At 39.1% G+C, this 20,506-nt stretch overlaps 4 protein-coding genes and 1 non-coding gene across 5 annotated transcripts; 2 read left to right on the forward strand and 3 right to left on the reverse strand.

The window, feature by feature from the left end:
* The first annotated feature begins 1,531 nt into the window (after positions 1-1,531).
* Positions 1,532-3,280, forward strand: LOC101298596. The gene is made up of 2 exons (XM_004297315.1): positions 1,532-1,705; positions 2,897-3,280. Exons 1-2 carry the CDS (start codon positions 1,595-1,597, stop codon positions 3,209-3,211), a joined length of 426 nt encoding a protein of 141 aa, XP_004297363.1. The 5' UTR covers positions 1,532-1,594; the 3' UTR covers positions 3,212-3,280.
* A 40-nt stretch (positions 3,281-3,320) lies between these two features.
* Positions 3,321-4,500, reverse strand: LOC101315233. The gene has a single exon (XM_004298415.1). It carries the CDS (start codon positions 4,498-4,500, stop codon positions 3,397-3,399), a length of 1,104 nt encoding a protein of 367 aa, XP_004298463.1. The 3' UTR covers positions 3,321-3,396.
* Positions 4,501-5,528: 1,028 nt separating this feature from the next.
* LOC101298883 (chaperone protein DnaJ-like) lies at positions 5,529-6,848 on the forward strand. Its single transcript, XM_004297316.1, has 2 exons — positions 5,529-6,230; positions 6,329-6,848. The coding sequence occupies exons 1-2, from the start codon at positions 5,976-5,978 to the stop codon at positions 6,590-6,592; spliced, it is 519 nt and encodes a 172-aa protein (XP_004297364.1). The 5' UTR covers positions 5,529-5,975; the 3' UTR covers positions 6,593-6,848.
* A 2,805-nt stretch (positions 6,849-9,653) lies between these two features.
* TRNAG-GCC lies at positions 9,654-9,724 on the reverse strand. Its single transcript has one exon. It is a non-coding gene; the product is annotated as a tRNA-Gly (tRNA).
* A 5,764-nt stretch (positions 9,725-15,488) lies between these two features.
* On the reverse strand, positions 15,489-18,872 carry LOC101299178. Its single transcript, XM_004297317.1, has 10 exons — positions 18,611-18,872; positions 18,421-18,483; positions 17,439-18,122; positions 17,033-17,245; positions 16,826-16,866; positions 16,653-16,739; positions 16,457-16,550; positions 16,270-16,341; positions 16,041-16,151; positions 15,489-15,948 (listed from the first exon to the last, which is right to left on the reverse strand). The coding sequence occupies exons 2-10, from the start codon at positions 18,460-18,462 to the stop codon at positions 15,610-15,612; spliced, it is 1,683 nt and encodes a 560-aa protein (XP_004297365.1). The 5' UTR covers positions 18,463-18,483; positions 18,611-18,872; the 3' UTR covers positions 15,489-15,609.
* Positions 18,873-20,506: the final 1,634 nt, after the last annotated feature.

Below are 20,506 nucleotides of genomic sequence, written 5' to 3' on the forward strand. Positions count from 1 at the left end.
AGTGAAAATTTTGTGGAAACTGCAAATTCAATAGAAGAAAAAAAATTCACTGAAACTAAACCAGCACAATGTATCTAAAAATGTAATGCTGAATCATATCAGATTTTCAGCATTAGAAGTTCTTTGAGGATAGTACTGACCTCTTTCTCTGTCCAGCATCTTGAAGATCTGGTTGGACCAGTGGTTCTCCTAGAACAATTCAAATGAGCAATTATCATATGAAAGCATAAAACTGAGCGAGCCATCCAAAACCAGAAAATTGAAGATTATAGAAAATAGAATTAAATTCAGTTTACCCCCATAAAGTTTGGGAGTAACTTCATGTTAATCCCTATACTTTCAATTTCATCAGTTTACCCTCTAAACTTTTGAATTTTCCTCAAGCGTGACCAAATGTCCTATATTCTGTCCAAATCGGACGTTAACTACTGATAATTTTAACCTTAACTGTGAGGCCAGTATCTAGAATTTGGGCAAATCGGACCTTATATGTCCAAATCGAACCTTAACTGCTGATAATTAAAAGTCAATTCAAACGGAATATGAGAATTTGGGCACGGCAGACAGAAATTGAAGAGTTCAAGGGGTAAACTGATGAAAATAAAAGTGTAGGGACTAACATGAAGTCACCCCCAAACCACAAGGGGGTAAACTGAATTTAATTATATAAAAAATGATTTAATGAAAGCTAAAATAAACTCAAAAACAAGTTAAAGTCAATATATAAGGGAATGCAAATATATGTAAATTATGATCTAACACACCAACAAATCAAACAACATGAATTCAATTAAGAAGCTCAAAACCGAAACACCGAAAATTTGGAACTCAAAACCGCAAAGGCACGAAGCAACATCAAAATTCAGAGAAACTAAATCCATATCAAATCTCAAAACCTAGACTAATCAAAGCTAATTAAAATGGAGTACAAATATAGAAACACCCGGACAAACTAAATTCACAGCTACTATCAGAAATCATTCGAATAAAATCACAAACTAGACTATCAGAGAAAAGGAATATATTAGGATACCTCATTGGCGGGTAAATTTAGTAACAACAAAAATTTAGAGGGTAAATCCATACATCCCTCATAGTTCAGGGGCAAAATACAAAATCACAATTTCTAGTTTCTAAATTTGAGTAATTATTCCCTATACTCGGGACACCACGTGACATTGTCATATAATGTACTCAGCCAATTATATAACTCAGATTCATGTGAGGGCAAACAGAGGTGGAAAAAAAAAAGTAATTAAATACACCAATCAGAAGTAAAAATAAAACACTTGGACCAAAGGGAAACATAAAACATGTGGTATTCCGGATACAAATAATAATAGGGATGTGAAATCCACACACCACACCTCAAATTGAAATCCACACACCATTTTTCTTTTTTTGATTAACACATTCACTTAAAAAAAAAAATTTAAGTCACTAAAAGACAAAATTTAAATTTCGGGTGTGTGAATTTCACGACCGTAATAATTTCTCTCTAAATGTAACCCATTTCCGACGTTGCCTTTTCAAGTCTTCAACTCGAACAACTCGCTTCGAGTCTTCAAACCGTTGATACTTTTGCCGGGGAAAGATGTCGTTATCTAGTCTCATCGGCGGTGCACTTCCTCCTTCAGTCGGAGAAAACCAGCTGCCCACAAAACCGTCGTCGCTGACAACCACAAAACGAGCTCTTCCTCTTCAGGTGCGTTGGTTCACTATTTGTTCTCATATTAGATTCAAGAACACCCAAATCTCTTACTTAGGATAACGTGCATATTGTGCTGCTTTTAGCTTCTCTAATTTCTCATGTGATCTATTTTGCTTCTTACGAATGGATTCAACCTCTTGACGTGAGCTCATGTTTATAGCAAAAACCCACTTCGGTTGTTGGATTTTCCTTAAATTAGTTTCTTCTTATTTGGGTTTTTTTTTTTTTTATTTTTTCTTGGGCTTAGACTCTTACCGGAATCAATGGAGGATTTGGGGAAGAATTGCATCGATTCATATCTTGTACAGTAGTAGACTAGTGGGTTCGCAATTACTGATAGAGGAAAGAAGTTCACTATAGTGTGGATGAGTTTGTTTGATGTAAGTTGCTTGGTTCCTGAATTATGTAGAATCCTCAATAATGCAGATGAAGGGATATGCACTGATCATGGCACCTTAACGTTCACAGATGGTATTTAGGTTCCTTAGTTCATCTCTGCGAGGATTTTGATAGTGGATCCATATTTTATTGGCCTGCACATTTTGTACATTTTTCCATCTGTTGATCTATAGCTTGTCCAGCTTAAGAGTAGATTATGTATGATGGTAGATATGCTTTACTGGATCCAAGCTTGCTGTAATGTGCTGATACTGATCTGAATCAGAAGTGCCAACTGACATTAGTCGCTGTGTTTAGACTTTAGAATGGATATAGAAAGCCAGATAGTTTACTTTGGCTACTGAATTGCAGTGTTACAGCTATGATCGAAATCAGATGTTTCGAACACTTGTATAGTCAGTTGGCCACCTTGTTTCGTATTTAAGTCTCCTCAACTGTGTCATATTTTCAAAGGGGAAAATTTTGCAGGGTTAAGTGGTTCAGTTGTTTCAGATTAATTTTGTGACATGTCATGAGCCTGGAGGAATAGGCAGAGTAGGCTACTTTTGGGAATGCAAATACGCTTTAACCTGTACTTACTAGCATCGTGTTTAACAATCTTGATATTGCGGTGGACTCTGAACCCATTGCTTCTATAGTGAGATGCATCATTATTTAGCTTCTTAGTTTGTCATTCCAAAGCCATTACTTCCATCTCTTCTTTCTATCTCAGAGCTCGAGACATGTTATTTTAATTTTTCTCCCAGATGCATAGTTATGTGACTTATTTGTTCGTCATTATTGCAGGTGAGAAGTGAGGGAAGACCGGAATCATGCCCTCCAAAAGTACTTGGTGTTTCACGAAGAGATGTGATGCTACCCGCTGCAACACTAGCAGCAGTCACTTTTTTCTCAGTCGAACCTGCTGCTGAGGCACGAATCGTCAAGCCTGAGATTAGGAGGAAAATTCAGGAAAAGCTCAAGTTGCTGAGGGAAAAGGCCGGCTTATCAGAGCCAAAAACCAATCAAGGGAAACAGCCAGAACTGTCTTCACCACCGGCACCTGTTCCAAGTCCTCAAGTAAGCCCAATTATACCACCTGTGGAAGCAATATTCCCTTGAGAAATGAGATGGTAATTGATCCCTGTGATACACATAATTACCTTATCTAGTTCAATTTTGTGTTTACTTTCTGTGTGGAACACTATAACTCAATCTTCACTTTTGATTTGGGACAACAAGCACATCTTACATAACAGAAAAACTAAGTTTATTGTTACAAAAATAAGCTACAAAAATGTGAAAAACTAGTTGGTCTTTTTGTTCATGTTGCCAACAAGCTGGCGCATCTGAAACCTCCAGACCATGAAATAAGCCAAACCCAAACCAACCAAAACATAAATCCAAACAGTCTCTTCCTTGCTCTCCTTCTCCGACCTCACCTCCGCTATACTAAACATCTCCCTCTCCGAATTCCCCGCCGTTCCCTCGAGAAAATGCCCGTATATCACATACACTCTGTCCTCTGCCGCCACGGCCACTGAGGTAGGAAACCTCTCCACTTCAAGCTCAGTCTTGTCATACACCACACCCTCTGACCAGTTGTCTTGGCTCTTAAGAAACCACATTTTGTTCGGAGAATTCACCACGACGTCGCCGTTTCTTCGCATCGCAATGCCGTCTGCCAGAGGCAGGTTCTCCGGCAACAGAACCTCCCTGGCGGTCCCGTCCTCCGCGTCCACTTTGAACAGCTTCCCAGTGTTGGACTGCACCACCAGTAGATACCCCTTGCTGACGTAAGCAATGCCGTTGAGTCCGCAGAAGCTGAACGGCGACTCGGGGTCCACAGGATACGCCGAGAAGAGCGGAGACCTGGAGAAGATGGAGGCGTCTCCTTCGGAGTTGACTTTCCAGATGAAGTTGGCCGCCGCGTTGGTGACGTAAGCGTTGCCCTTGAAATCCGCGGCGACGCCGTTGGCGATCTGGCGGGAGGTGTCGCCGTCGGCTGAGGGGAGGGGCGTGAGGAAGAGGCGGCGGCGCGTGCGGAGGTCGTAGGCGGCGAGGGCGCTGAAGGGAGGGAGTGGCTCCATGGCTTGGACGGCGGCGAGGAGGCGGTTGTTGACGGTGTCGACGGCGAGGCCGAGGAAGGTGACGTTTTCTGGGAGGTCGGTGTCGGAGACGAGAAGGTCGACGACGCCGGCGTCGGAAACAGAATAGATGGTGCGGTGGTGTTGGGCGCCGACGATGAAGTGCTGGGCGGAGGGGTCGTATGCTATGCCTTCTGGGTAGAGATTTGGGGATCGGAAATTGATGACGTGAGGCTTGTTGGCTTGGGTTTGGATGGGGATTGAGCTCAGCAAAACGATAAAGAGGACTGAGAAAACAAAGGAGGCGATCGGAGAAGAAGGCATGATGTATGTTGTTCAGTATCGCATGCTCAACCGGAGATTTATAGAAGCAAGATAAACCAGTGTATTCCTTGCCAAGAAAACTCTGGAGCTTGAGCCGGCGGAGTTTGATTTCTTGTCAAACGGAGAAGGACGACTAGTTTCAGAACTGTTAAATCACTTTCCAAAAGATGCTATATTGGTATTGGTCCATGAGAAAAAAAAAACCCGGCCCGCCTAGCGTAACAGTCCAAACCCAAATCCAAGTTGGGTCTAGTCTTGGGGCCTGCTGCTCTTGTTGCCTCAAGTGTTATGGTATTGAACTCTTGGTGCAGGGACAACACATGATATTAATAAAATTTATACTTTAGTACTCTAACTTAGTGCATGTTTGGTACTCGGGACTATATTATATCTTTTTATTTTTAAGACTGTCCTGCACTTATATAGGGTGTCTTAAGTTGTACTAATATTAACCCATGTTTAGTGTTGTATGGGATTAGATGGGTAGTTTATTTGGTTTATAGTTTAGAAGGATGGTGCTATCTAAAGACGACATATTTGATTACCCACAATAACACCACTTAAGAAGGCCAAAATGAAAACAAAGTGTTACATAAGCTCATTTATTTTAGTACCCAGTGACACCAAATACGGTACTAACTACACTAGACTGTTTTTTTAGCACTGTCTCATTTAGACCCAACAAACAAACATACACTAAATACACACGAGTGGATGGTTAAGAATTATGACTTAAATATACGTACATGGTTGTTTAAATATATAAATAGCTGAGATTGCATCGTGTATACTCACACGTTATGCATACATCCAGCGTCGATCTCATCAGCCACTAATAAACTGATTGGACTTTTAATAATCGATTGTTTGTGAGTACGTGTAGATACAAATCGTATACTAAACATGGTTGGTCTTTCTGATTTGCAGCTACTTGAAACAAAACTTGCTAGTGGAAAATTTGATGCAACATTGAAACAGAAACGTGTGAGCTCTAGATATGCACGTCTCTGTTTTCACAACGCGTGTCACCACAGGACTGAAATATACGAAATAGTTGCCGCCGATAGGTATGACTTTCTTAATCCGGGAGACCGGGACCCAAAGGCCCAAACCCAACAAAGAATAAAACCCTCAAAAATATCTGCACCATCGTAGAACAAGTACAATCACACATCATTAATACAAGTTTCTTCCGGAACATTCCGGATGGCAAGCACCCAAGATATTTTCTTCTCGGCTTTCAATAAGATTCTCGAATACACTACCAATACTTATATACCTCACACATCCAACCCTATCAGAATCAAGCCACCGCCTTAACCCGACCCTATCATATATAAATCTCCCATACCAACCTTTCTCTCTGATCTGTTATTCCATTTCAATTCTGGTCATCAAGAAGGACGTACTTGTGGAATTGCTGAATCTGTGGTATTTGAAGCTCTGAGAATTTGGGAGGGTGAAGCCTGAAGGAGATGGAGGCCGGGTCGGCTTCGTATTACAGTGTTCTGGGAGTTGATTCAGATTCTTCTACGGAAGAAATCAAGCGCGCTTATCGGAAACTCGCCATGCGGTATCATCCAGACCGGTGGACAAGAAGCCCTTCTTTGCTGGGGGAAGCCAAGCGAAGGTTCCAGGAGATTCAAGAAGCATATTCTGTGTTATCGGATCAGAGGAAGCGAACAATGTACGACGCAGGGTTGTACGATCCCGATGAGGAAGAAGATGAGGTACGTACTTTGGTATCGATCAGTTTCTATTTAGAACTAATCAAGGTGTTTGGATGTTGCTGTTTCCTAATTGATGTGGTGAATGTAATTCAAAGCAGGGGCTGTGTGATTTTGTGCAAGAATTGGTGTCTTTGATGGCGGAATCGAGACGAGAGCAGAAGAGTTATAGCATGGAGGATTTGCAGGCAATGTTCATGGAGATGGCTAAAGGATTCGAGTCTTCTTTTGGGTACTGTGGACCTAATTTTGAGCAAGCTCATCAATCTGGGTGCGCAAAGAGGACGCGTCTGGAATCTAAACCAGGCATCGACACAGGCTCGACTATGGGGATGTATGGAGGACGAGGATTCTTTTCATTTTAGAGAAGTAGGCTTTGTTGATGATGAGAGAATCAAATCAAATGTTTTTAAATTGTAATTTGTATGAAGTTTTGAAATCTGAGAGTTTGAGTCATCATTCCAACTAGACGCTTGTGTTTTTGTAAAAGTGTTGTTTTAAAGGTGGGCTTGACAACTATAGAATCTCAATGTGGGCTTGTTTTGTGACACTGATGTTGTGGGTGGAGTTCTAGCTAGTTCTACACTATTCCTTTTCTAGTGGCATGGTTCCAAATCCTTGAAACTTCTACATTGTTTTTTTCTTTGCTAGTGTTATTAAACAATGGCTAACTTGGATGATAATTGGAACAAGGAAAACTACAGCGATGATTGATTTAAGGAAAGAAGGTTCCTGGGAGGAAGTTGACCCAGATGGAAAGCAATAATAAGCTTTAAGAAAATGGGACGGTGGCCTTTGTAACCAATCCTCTTTACAGAGACGCGTGTAGATATTCCAAATACCCTTCAATCTGTTCCCCTTTTCCTCTTCATCAGTTTCTTCTGGCGTAAGAACTCTACTACTAATCTAACAACTAAATGACTAATAGCAAAATCACACAATGGAATAATGGAGCAAAAGTAAAGGGTACCTCACGAAGACAAACAAAGGTCTCTATCTTTCTTCTCAAAGCTTAACAGAGCGTAAGGGAGGTGTCAATCATCAAATGCAAGAGGGAAGTGTCATGTCATTTGGTTATTGGCTAGTATGCGTTGGAAATTGGAATATCGTAATATTGCTAGGACTGCCTTCAAGCAAGGACAAATTGTGAGGCCTAGCTTCTTTCTTCACTAATTTTAATCGCCCTTATCATGTTTATCTCAATTGGTTACTTGCATATAATAATATGCCTGGTTGCATCAGTGGAGCTTCAAAACAAATACTAATGCAAAAACCAACAAAACAAGACTTGTGAGAAGGAATTTGCAATAAAACTACCTGGGCAAAGTGACAATATGAATTAGGCAAACCCATCATGTGATACAACATCAAGAACTCCTCCAAACCACGACTCTTACCTTTGGATCATGTCGGAACACATTTCCCTGTCTAACATTCTACATGGTTATATCACTTATATGTTTCATGCATTCAATACGGAGTAAAAAACAAAATTGTAAATGCTTTATTTATTATCTGATACAAATTCAGGATAAGTCAAATATCTTATTTCTTAAATTTCGTAGTTAACTCGTGAAACTTAACAATAATAATATCGTTTTGACTCATCTATATTTGTTTAGTAATCTATTTTATCAATTTCATATCTTTGTGATTTACTGATATTGATTTTCTTTCTTTTAATTTTCACGTTGCTAGAACAACTACTAGTATGTGTACAACCTAGAAACACAAAATTCTGAATTTCCAAGAGGGATCATTCCAAGATCCCACTGACATCGTTTGAGAAAGAAAGATGCAAATCATCCCCCAAGTAATGACTGGATCTCCTATTAAACATTACACCCCGACAAATAATGCCATACTTAAAGGTACATAACTAATACATAGTGATTATTATTTTTTGACTCACTAATACATAGTGATTAATAAACAAGAAGAGCAATGTACATACCCTAAAATCCTCCATCACATACAACCTAAAAGATCAGTTGAGTCGTAATGGTGGAACCCGTGGATTTGGACCATCCACATGCAGTGCGATTCCCTTGAAGAAAAAGCAACACCACCCTCCTCCTCCTGTAACCAGAAAAAGCCCCTAAGAATACGTCTTCTCTTTTAAAGATACATCGGAGATATCGCAGATAATTCAATATTAATTATTCCTTAAAAAAAAAATCTCAAAAACTAACCCATCAAACCCCAAATTCAAAAAGAAAAATAAAAAACCTAAACCCTCTCTAATTACCCCATTGACTCTCCCATGCACCACCTCATAACGTAAATAAAAGCCTCTCTCACACACCCTTTCCTCCCATTTTCTTCCAACTCTCCGCTCCTCTCCACCCAAAACACCAAACTGATAATCACACAGACACTAAAAGATGACGCACTGCTTCAAGTTTCTCAGCCTGTTCCTTCTTGCCGTGGCCCTTTTAGGAGGAGTAGCTTCCGTTCACGCCCAAGACGGCAGTGAGAAGTGCGGTGCATGCACCACTCCAAGCCCCCCACCGCCGTCTCCACCGTCGTCTCCTCCGCCGCCATCACCGTGTCCTCCTCCACCGGCGCTTGCACCTCCAACACAGGAAAATCCACCTCCTTCCCCCAAGAAACCTCCACCGTCTTCCTACTATCCTCCGCCGTCGGGGGGGTTGGTTTACATCACTGGTCCTCCCGGGCAGCTGTACCCTATTGATCAGGGCTTTAATGGTGCTCATGGAACTCGGAGCTCGATGGGGTTACTGGCTCTGCTTGGACTCGTGTTGCTGGGTGTTCTGGCTTTTTGGTGATCAGGCCGGACTGCCGGAGTTTATTAATAGGTGGATTATATTACGGTAAGATTGAGATGATCATAAGGAACGTAGAATTTTTTTTCTTCTTCTTCTTCTTGTAGTAAGGGAATTGAAGGGCCCGAGGGTTGATAATTGTTGCTCGATCTCAATTGTGTATTATTAATCTTCAATAACAAACAATCTTTCAGTTTCAATTCTATCTTCAACGTTAACTCATCTCAGTTTGATCACACAAAAATTTCGAATAAGATAGTTATGATCTAACTTGTGTTTTCTGTGTTCTTAGAAGTTTTGATGTAGACAACTTTATTTCTTTCATTCATCTTGGTCTCTTGAATTGTAAAGAATCATTTTTAGATTTTTGGATTCATAATTGAAGATTGATGACCTATGAATCAGCATCACCGTACCCAGTAACCAGCTTGCACCTTCCATTGACGTCTTAATTAAATCAATCGGAAAGATATAGCTTTCATTGTGGAGCCCTATTTTATTATTTTGCACAATTCAAGGCAAGACTTGAGCTTTAAGTTAGTTAGCACAAAAATTTTAGGATATTAGATCACATCAGAATAGTGTTAACCATCATCACCACCCAAAAGTTAATTCATGAGGTTTTTAAAAAAAAAAAACATGCACCAGCCGGGAATCGAACCCGGGTCTGTACCGTGGCAGGGTACTATTCTACCACTAGACCACTGGTGCTTGTTGTTTAGTCGCGGGTTAATTTATTAAATTACTCATGGGAGGACTTCTTTGGCCAATTTTTGGAGCTATATATATACACAATTCTAACCAAATAATTTCCATGCCGTTTTCCTCTTGGATTATATGCAAAGATAGTATTGTAACTACCCGTTGGGACGGCCATTTTGAAATGGAGAATAAGATGATCGAGTAGAACCCAACAATAGAGAGCACAGAGACCAAATCATGCATTACAGATTGTGTGAAACGAACAACATGAACAGATCGAGTTAAGAACTAATTAGGAGAAGTGTCTAAATCTACAGGTCAAGCAGTAATTAACAAACTATTTAGTACTATATAAATAGTTTGGCTAATGAGGTGAAGAGAGAAAGGCAGACAGTTAGACATGGGTAGATGATCGATCGGCGGCGATAAGAGTGTAGGCCGGTGGTGGGTCTACGAAAGCTGGAAAATGCCAACCATTTGATTTTGATGTCAGAGTCGAATCGAAGCTCGATCATTCTGGAAGGAAGTTACGTGTCAGATGCAGAGCTTCATAAAGCTGAAGAATGGGGAATCAACATCGGTTAGGGTTCACCAAACCAAACTATGGTATGGGTCCTCCGCATGTTACTTTTCACAGATCATTCTTCTCGTTTGTTTTAGGTTAGTGGAGGGTCGACGTCTTCGTCTACAGCTTCCTAGCTACGGCAGGTAATAAATTTTGGTAATTTAGTTCACGCTAATTACTTTTCTTCAACCTCTACTCAGTATAATCACCATTCATAAGTACACTATACCTAATTGCTCACTTTTGGAGTTTTGGTAATGTGACTATTCATTAGCTAGGCACGCCCTGCCAAACAGGTTGGTGGTAATGGGCAAATTAAAATCAAGATGTCATCCTTGCATGGAATACAACATTAATCAATTAATTTGGAATGCATAAGGGAAATATATAGTTACTAATGGAAAATTCTGCATGATGAGATACAAAGACCAAATCTGAAACCAACAACCCCCTCTGCTGGACCACCCCCTGCTGAACAATGCCTCTTTAGTGATAGGTATGTTATACTGTTCGGTATAACAGACAAACCCGTTACTAATTAGGCATTTCACAAGCAGTGTAACGTGGATTAAAATATCTTCTGATCCTACAGCCAGTTTATCAATTCGAGACTTGTTTATTTACTAACATGTACTAGCTAGATCATCACTGATCATCACTGATCATCACGTACGTACAATGTGCGATTATATATAAAGATTATTAGGAAGAAGGTAACGTAATTAGGAAACTTGATCATGAGGTATGTTGGATATATAAGCTAGTAAATTACTAAATACTCACAATTGATTCACATTGTTACCACACTATTCTTAAAATGTTATTTTGTGTTAGATATCTATGAAGGGATTTTTCTGTTTCAAAATAGAAATAAAAGGGTGTTTGAAAATTGAACGAATTAACCAACTCGACATGCCAGATGTGCAAGCTAAGAAAGTAAAGGGATCGATATCGATCAGCTTCCTTTTTTTCATGTTTGTTTGTTTGATTTCTTCTACTCTGTTCTATAATTATGAAAGCTTTTGAATTATGGAGTCCCCAATATTATTCCGCCTATCTACCGCAACAGCAACAGATGCTCATGCATGGTGTTCTTTGGCACCAACAGCCTGTACAGGAAGTTGGATCATCATGCAAAGGAAAAATAAAAGAGGAAATTATAAAGGAAATAAGAGAAATTAATGAATATGGAAACATGCAAAGGCGTCCACATATTGCCAACTAAAATAGACTAGACAATGCTCAAAGCTTGCCTCAGAGAAAGGGTGATACTAGAGGAAAGTTGATTGATTCTCTAGTATAAATAGTACCTATATATGATCTTTCATCTTCTAGTAAAAAAAAATAGAATTAAATTCAGTTTACCCCCATGAGGTTTGAGAGTAATTTCATGTTAATCCCTATACTTTCAATTTCATCAGTTTACCCCTTAAACTTTTGAATTTTTCTCAAGCGTGACCAAATGTCCTATATTCTGTCCAAATCGGATATTAACTGCTGATAATTTTAACCTTAACTGTGAGGCCAGTATCTAGAATTTGGGCAAATTAGACCTTATATGTCCAAATTGGACCTTAACTGCTGATAATTAAAGGCCAATTCAAATGGAATATGAGAATTTAGACACGGCAGACATAAATTGAAGAGTTCAAGGGGTAAACTGATGAAAATAAAAGTGTAGGGACTAACATGAAGTCACCCCCAAACCACAAGGGGGTAAACTGAATTTAATTCAAAAATATATATATATATATATATAACTACCAACTGTACATACATATAAATACTTTCTTTTAACTTATAGTTTTTTTTTTTTTTTCATGAATAGCCCGATCATGGTCGATGAATTAGGTACGTAGGGAAAGAAATTGAGTAGAAAGATGATGCAAGTTAATTTGAATGGTGTTATGAAATGGTCCTCTTGGAAAATTAATATTCAGTAATAGACTAATAGCTATGCAATACTACTTCAGGAAGTGAGCATTTTCCACCGACACAATGAAACTAGTTAATTAGGAACAAATTGCCGCCTAATATTTCATATTACCATTTTCGATTACACATCAATTAAGAAGATACTTGATCAGGTCTTAGAAGTAGCTAGGCCTTCCGATTACGATATGTATACCATATATATGAGGCTCCAGCTAGAATACCAACCAATGGAGGCATGCTATATAATGATCGAGTAGAGAGTTTAATTAGGTTTTATTATCTCTGTTAATGGGATCTAGCGCTAGATATATACTTGTAACAACGTCAGGATCACTCAACTTCTTATGCAAGCTTCCCTTAAATTAGTTTCCTCCTCCGATCCTCATCATCAGTACTATTTGCTGCAAAGTCTTGATGGAGGAAATAAGAAGTCATCGCATGAAGACACTTTTTTTTGAAGTTGCATTTGCTAATGCGACGTACAACTGATTAATCGACATATGTCTATGTCCATGATCGATATTTGATTCTGAATTCCTAACCGTAGCTTAAATTACTTGGTTAGGTGTAGAATTTAGTGATCCCAGTTGTTGACCACATGCGTCGTCGCTCATCTCTACCCAAAACACACGCTAATAATGACTCCCTTTGCATAAACTATTTAAATTGAATCATAGTCAATAGCCAATAGTACTAGTGACTTGGGGGAATCGTTAATGGAAACTAGTTTATAATATGTACATTTTAAATGTTATTACGGAACGCTTCTATCCCTCAAGAATGTTCCCCACGAACCCAGCTCCTTCCTTATATTCTGGCTCGAGCATAACAAAACATCGTAATTCCCAGGAGTACAATGTGTAAGTTTTTGCTAATTAGTTTAATTTGCTGGTTAATTAACCAATACCGGAGTTGGGCAACAAATATATCCAAGAGATTGAGCAGTTTTCGATTTTAGTACATCTCGATCTGCTTTGTTTAGCTAGCTTCAAACGACTGTAAAAATCTAAGATGGTTAATATTGATCTGTTCTCATCCATGTGTAGAAGCTAGCTAAATGAAAGCAAGTCATCTATGGCTGCCTTCAAATGGAATATGTCGATCTGGCGATCTGCATGTAAATGGGGAAAAAGAAAAATGGCACGTACCTAACTAGTTGAATCTTCAAACGCAAGAGAAATAATTGTCCATTATGAGTTTATGACCACAGTAGCCAAAGCTTGACTTCAATTTCTCTACCTTATCTATCTCTCCCTATAGAGGATTAGAGGTTCGATAATAGGTACAGAATTACAGATGATGAAAGAAAAGAACAACCTACAGCTTGAGACCAAAGTTAGAACAAATTAAGGGAATTCTTACTAATTCATGAATTGTTTACAACTCAAACCAAAAAGAATAAGAGTCACAACAGATCAAACATGAAGAAGATGAAATTTAAGAAAAACAAAAAACAAAAAAACTAAGCTCATATAGTGAAATTGAAATCACTAGTAATCAGCTAGTGTTGGTTAGCTTAATTGGTAGATAAAACTTGCTTTTCGATACAGCTGATCACTTTCAAACTTCCAAATATTATCCTTTTGGGCACTTTCTTCTCTTTTATTTCTTGAATCATGACAAGAGCGAAGCTCTCATAGTCTTGGTCTTTTCTAAAAACAGGTAAAGGAATCACTAGTCCTTGCTTAGCTAGCCTACCTCCACCACTACTCACCTCACCCACTCCCCATTTGTTTCTCTCTTCTTTACTTCTTTTCTTCCTCCCTCCTTCAACCTCCTCCTTCCTCTCATTCCATCATCGATATCCCTATTCTTTCACAATCTTAAACACCACAAACCCTTTGACACACTCAAACACCACCACCATGTATCCAAGCACAGACCCTTTTCTCTCAACCCTCCTCTTGGTGATCATCTCTATCATTCTGATCAACTTTCCCATGACAACAATGTCCGACAATCCATGCGCATATCCATGTTATCCTCCACCTACCGGTACTACTACAACTCCAACTCCGGTGACCACCACGCCGCCTCCGCCTACCACAACAACAACGTATCCACCTCCGGTCTACCCTACTCCGACTGGATACTACCCTTACAACCCTCCGCCAAGTGATTACAACGGCGGTGGTGGCTACGGCTACGGTCCTCCTCCTCCTGACCCTATCCTGCCTTATTTTCCTTTCTACTACAAACATGGTGCTCATGGAGACGCCTCATCAGCAACCTCATCCCACCTCACTAGGTCAACGCTCATGGCGATCACCACTACAGCCACCAATATTCTTATCATACTCATCTTTTTTGTTGCTTTTTAATTCGTGAAAGCTAGTATTTTGTGTTAATTAGTCACAATCAAAGTACTTAGTCTCAGTGTAATCGATGGTTTTGTGTCAATGGAAAACGCATTTGTGTCAAGGGAAGCGAGAAACAGGAAGGTGACGTAGATAGTATTGTATTTTTCTTATTTATTTTTTTGCTTGTCTTAACGCTTAAAGTTGATTAGGATTTTGGAACCGTTTGATTCATGTGTTACATCACCTAGTTTGGTGATTCACAAAAGACCAGCTGGTCTAAATTAACAGTCGGCTTGTCCCAGCTGGAACCTTCAAGATAAATGCCAAGCCAAATTCCATCTCCATCTCCATTCCCATCTTTCTTTTCTTATATTCAGGTTAAATGCAAACAGACATACAGACTCATTGAGTAATTACCTAGTTACTTGGGGTTGAGTATTTACCAAGTTACTTGGGGTTGAGTAATTACCAAGTTACTTGGGAAATTGGCAATCAATGAATTCAATCTGACTTGCTGTAAACTTCAAGCTAAGTTCTATAACTTTTGTGTCGTGGATCATGAACCATGTTTGATTGAAATCATATGCATTTCTGTGTGTGTGTGTAAACTTGTATGATTTCAGTATAATCAAAGCCCAGAAATCAAAACAGTGATGCATAAAAATATGCTTACAGTACTGAAGAATTTAAGCCTTGAAATATAACACAAGTTCTTTGGCCTCTTAACTTCTTGTTTACTTGATTTTGAGCTGATCATAGTTGATAGTTGTACAAATAGAACTTGTTTCCTAACTTTTATTACTTGATGAGTGATGCAGTAGACTTTACTTTAGGGTCCATATAAACTAGAGGGACTAAGACAATTTTACTCCCTCAAACAGCACACCACTATCTCTGTTCAGCTACAATTTATACATGTTACTGTTACAACCTCCAATGTGTGGATGAAACCATGAGCCTATTTCTAAAACTGATACAAAGCTAGGCAAGTTCTTGCAGCAACATTTTGATTTTGAACCTTGAAGATTTGTCACAGAACACCAGAAATTGAAGCACATATAGAGAAGGGTGCCTTGACTCCCTTTGAGCTTCATTCACGAAGCAACACCAACTGCTAGATGACTCATTCTGGAACTGCTTCCAAAGCCAACACCTTTCATAGTACCCTTCCTTAACATCTCTCTGCTATTTCTTTCGGCTCCCACTTTCGGCTTCCCCACATGTTTCTCATTTTTCACCACCTTCCTGCTTTCAAATACTTGACTCCTCCGCACAGTAGTGACTTCAGTTTTTGTAACAAAGGCCTCATCCATGGTGCATTTAGTTTCTCCTGTGGCAGCTTCACTCTTTCCTGACTCTGAAGGTGATGTCAATCTTACAGCATTAGCGTTACCTCGGCTTTTTTCTACTTTAGAGGACTTGGCTGAGGCAATCTGAAAGAACCAAGACATATTATATGTGCTGTAATTAAAATTTGGTGTCATACTCCCTTTGAATTTCCTTAAAATGCAATGAATTTATTTACCTTGCTCCCATCTGGCCTCGAAGCTGTAGCTGCGTTGTAGAAAGAAGGCATTGGTGATGCTTTGAAGTTGAGGGCTTTCCGGAATTGCTTCATCTCAGCTTCTGTCTTTTCCTGCAATATCATTAGTCTTTTTCCATTCAGTAACATACTAATGCATCCCACACTGATATTGTCAAATAACTCAATATCACATACAGAAAATTGCAACTGAATCATTTTGATCATGTACCTGTTTTCTTGCTTGGACCTTGTTCATTTCATCTTCCTTAGCGTGCATTTTTTCTTCCAACCTCATAACGAACTGGAGTACAGGAGTCACAAAGATGTAGGAACATGTCATTTTAATGTTGTAAGCCATATAAATCTAACTCATTCTTATGAATCTAAATTATTCGGAGAAAATCTAAGCGGCTGACCTCTTTCCTCTTTTCTGCTCGCTCAGAACTTTTGAATTTGAAAGTTGTAGCAGTTGATCCATCAGACTTGGTCACATTGGCTCTGTTACTAATCCTATATGAGGTACGAAAGTGACTTGACTTGATCAAAATTCAACAGTTCAAAAGATTGAAACACAAATAGTGTTCAATGGGAAAATTCTGATGGAACCTATACCTGTTTGTCATCTGGCGTCCTCTGGATTCAGGGTTGAATGCAGAAGGTTGAGGTTCACCAAGCTTCTTACTCGATGACACTCTATCACTACATTGTGATGAGAAGTACATTTGAGGTTCCAGTCAATAATAAAGCATGTATATTTCTAGTTGCAAAAAACTGCAATCAAGTACCTTTTACTCTCAATAATGGAAGATTTTCCCTTCATGGAGTCCTGTGTGATTTACGAGAAAATAAACGTTTAATAAAAGATTTCAGTATTAAAGGACTTGTATATAATTCAGTATTTAAAGGGTGAAGAACATCACAGGAAAGACTAGTATGAATGGTGTTTTCTTACTGAGATTTTGGTTTGATACCTTCATACAATAAATGCTCACCTCTAACTTTGGAGTCCTGCATACAGATTGCGTAGTTGGCGTTGCAGTTTTTGATGGGAGCTTTTCTTTAATCATGTTTCGTGTACGCTCTCTTTGTCTAGTATTGAAATTCTGTATAGGATGTTTACCAGATGCCTTAGCGCAATTGCCTCTCTGGACCTGAGATATGCTGGCCTTAGGCTTTACAAATTTGGACTCTTGTACAGCCTTCAACTAGATAGAGCAGAGAGGAGTGTAAGCAATATGACATTGATTCTGAAAAGGAAATAGATCCTGAAGCACATTTCAACATGCTAGTAGGATACAAGTATAACTGGACTGAATGCAGTGGACTTAATATGCAGTAGAAACTAAAGAAAAGAGACTCGGTAATTGGTATGATGAAAGTAGTGTCAGGATCCCAAACCTTTGAAGAAGTACTTTTGCCACTTTCCACAATGGTTTTGTCAACACACTCAGCTGGTTCAGTCTTTGAACATATATTAACAGACTTCTTAGATGGCTCCTCAGAATTCTCTGCATCACCATTGCGATTCTCGTTTACATTTCTCTCCAGTTCCTCAACAATCGATGAGTTTTCACAACCTTCCTCGGGTTGATGCAGTTCCTCAAAATTAACATCTTCAACTGCACCATCCACCAAAATAGCAATATGATTCAATGCAGGCGCCCTCTGAGTGTCAGATGATGAAAGTTCAGGATCTTCTTTTTCACATTCTGTGACTTCAAAGTCTCCAAGATACACAGATGTGACAGAATCCTCTGACCTCTCATCAGATTCAGCATAACTATTCTCTTCATTTTCAAGTTCACATTCTTCTCTGTAAGCATCATCACACTCAGATACATCATTTCCGCAGACTCTATAGTCCGTGCCACTGTAACACTCGGCTAAATTTGGTCTGGGAAAACCCTTCTTCTTAAAATGAGCTTCAAAATAAGCTTTCCTTTCAATAACTGAACCTGGTTTCATGCATTTCTCAACTTCTTCAACATATCTGTTATGTGAGAAAGCAGACCTCCTTTCCCAAGACAAGCCTTCATTTTCGAACCTCCCAAATGATATCGAGCCGGAATGTATAGAATCTGCCTGTCCATTTCAAACAAGTAACATGTTTTTTCTTAGAAAGGGAGCAAGTATAGAACTATTTATCAAGATCACAATTCATTAACCATTTCAGTAGTCAATATATACAGTTCAAATCACATAAATGCATATAGTGAAGCCTTATATTTATGAATATCCAAAATCAACACTATTTTACTATATGTATCATTTTATTCTGCTGTATCTCATAATCATCCTGAGCTAGATACTTATGAATCATAGCAGAAAATGAATAAGTGATTAATCAAGCATAAGGTAAAGGATGGAAATAAAGAAGTACCTGAAAGCTAAAACTAAAGGGTTCTTCTATTTCCCCAGCCATGACTACAAAGCAATGCCAATCCTTCAGAGACGAGAAGGTAATTAGAAACCAAGCAGGGTTACCACGATCAAGTCCATTTATGCTTCACCAAAGCACGAAAACAAAGAACCTAAAAGTTACATGATTGCAAGAAATGACAGGAGTTTACCTTTAAAGACGCATTTCTCAAGTACAAGAAACGAATAGCAGATTGCTGGGGTCTGTGTCGACCTTGGAAATGAAAAGGTTTGCTTTAGAAGAAATGAACAGAATAATACTTAGGAATCTGAAGCAAGCGTGTTAGGAGCCTAAAACAGACGCACATGATCAGTCACATGACGCAGGACAAGAAACCCACCACTGTGTCTTTGCTTTCAGATCTTGTTCTGATTAGTTTTTCATTTTTGGGGTCACAATTAGTTCTTGTTTGGCTAACATAACATGTCCAGCTCTGAGGCTTTGAGAGGGGGAAGGAAGAGACAGGGTTTTGGTCAGTGAGTGATTAGCATGCATAATGATGAAGAAGGGCTAGTCAATGTTAATGTCTAAATTGGGATTCTTGAAAAGGGTGGTTTGGTTGTTTCAATCAGCTAGCAGTACCGTTGTGGTTGGCTTTCCCCATCATCTCATTATTTCTGGCCTCAAAAATCCTTCCCTCTTCATTTCGTTAATGTCTGCATGGATTGAGCTGACCATCATTCAGAGTTGGGACAACAGGTTTAAAAATTTAAGACTTTTTCTACGAGTCTATGTGTAATCGGTAAAAGTACATGTCTTGGTGTTTGTAAGCCTCTCTTAGCATACTCTGTGGAGGACGACATTTTGATGTACGTGTCTTTTGGTCATTGATTAAGTAATATAAGTTATGTTTTTACCAAAAAAAAAAAATTAAGACTTTTCATTTACAAAACAAACTCCAATATCATTACATCAAATAATATCGAGTAACATAAGCCGTTAATATATCCACCGATACCAATACTGACTTCAATTTGATTGTGTAATGTGTGTAGCGGGGCTTGACTAGGTAGAAACTATCATCTATCTAATCCAAATGAACATAGATCAATTATATATATATATATATATATATATATTGACCAGTGAAATCCTTTCATAACTAACAAAAGGGACTTCCCAACAAACCAAACAGATCTCATATTGCTACTCATAATAAAATTGAAGTCTAGGCCACATTGATCCAATTATATAGTAGAAGACAATGGCACCATTGCTACAAAGAAAGAAAATTTAAACATTACTATACCCTACCCATGTGGCATTCATATGTATCATAGATGGCAGTCAATGTTCTCATGCGTCTATACAAACCATTAGGTGGGATGGCTTTATCAGTTATCAAATGGAACTTGCTTGCAGTGACAGATCATGTGGATGAGCTCTACATGATTTTGATCTATTTGTTTGAGCTCTTATATTTCGGTCCAAGACTAAATAATAAGTTTTGGATAACATTTGGGTCAATACATGTGGCCTTTTTTAAATAAAGCCTGCTAAAGAGCGTAAGCTTCGAAGGCGCGCGAGATAGTTTCCTACTGGGGTTGTAGCACCTCACAAGATAAAGAAACTCGCTATTTGAGTTCACATAGAAGACTACAGGGTATTGGATAACGCGGAGGTAGCACTTGTGGCCTAAGCGGAGTCTGTTGTGCGACTAGACACGTGTCACTTAAATGTTTGGTTTGCGAGCAAGATGAGTCCTTGTATTACTCTGATAGCTAAGTCCGAATTAGATTATGGTTACATCTCTATTAGCTAGTTGCGAGCCCTATATAAGGAGGGTTCGAGGATCATTCATACACAATCAAATCATATACAACTCAACAAATCTTCGAGGTTCTCGAAACCCTAACGCTAAAGCGCATCTTGCCTTAGTTTGCAGAACCGTTCGATCTCGCCCCCCGGTTATTGTCTCGATTAATTGCTCTGCTCGCTACAATAGTGAGTATCGATGCAAACAAATAGGAGAGCTACTCGTAAACCCTCGTCCGTGAGGTGGCACCGGAGCCCTATTGTTTGATTAGAAGTCCAGCACACGCGCAAT

This window comes from Fragaria vesca, linkage group LG4 (assembly GCF_000184155.1).
Source record: "Fragaria vesca subsp. vesca linkage group LG4, FraVesHawaii_1.0, whole genome shotgun sequence".
In the NCBI taxonomy this organism is placed as follows: domain Eukaryota; kingdom Viridiplantae; phylum Streptophyta; class Magnoliopsida; order Rosales; family Rosaceae; genus Fragaria; species Fragaria vesca.

What these genes read in the sequence shown, in the direction of transcription:
- LOC101298883 (XM_004297316.1), top strand. Translation starts at nt 5,976, where the DNA reads ATGGAGGCCGGGTCGGCTTCGTATTACAGTGTTCTGGGAGTTGATTCA. An exon ending in CCGATGAGGAAGAAGATGAG is followed by an intron (nt 6,231 to 6,328) that starts GTACGTACTTTG and finishes AATTCAAAGCAG; the next exon opens with GGGCTGTGTGATTTTGTGCA.
- LOC101299178 (XM_004297317.1), bottom strand. Translation starts at nt 18,462, where the DNA reads ATGGCTGGGGAAATAGAAGAACCCTTTAGTTTTAGCTTTCAG. An exon ending in TCCATTATTGAGAGTAAAAG is followed by an intron (nt 16,740 to 16,825) that starts GTACTTGATTGC and finishes ATCACAATGTAG; the next exon opens with TGATAGAGTGTCATCGAGTA. An exon ending in AGGTCCAAGCAAGAAAACAG is followed by an intron (nt 16,152 to 16,269) that starts GTACATGATCAA and finishes ATGATATTGCAG; the next exon opens with GAAAAGACAGAAGCTGAGAT.
- LOC101315233 (XM_004298415.1), bottom strand. Translation starts at nt 4,500, where the DNA reads ATGCCTTCTTCTCCGATCGCCTCCTTTGTTTTCTCAGTCCTCTTTATC.
- LOC101298596 (XM_004297315.1), top strand. Translation starts at nt 1,595, where the DNA reads ATGTCGTTATCTAGTCTCATCGGCGGTGCACTTCCTCCTTCAGTCGGA. An exon ending in AACGAGCTCTTCCTCTTCAG is followed by an intron (nt 1,706 to 2,896) that starts GTGCGTTGGTTC and finishes TCATTATTGCAG; the next exon opens with GTGAGAAGTGAGGGAAGACC.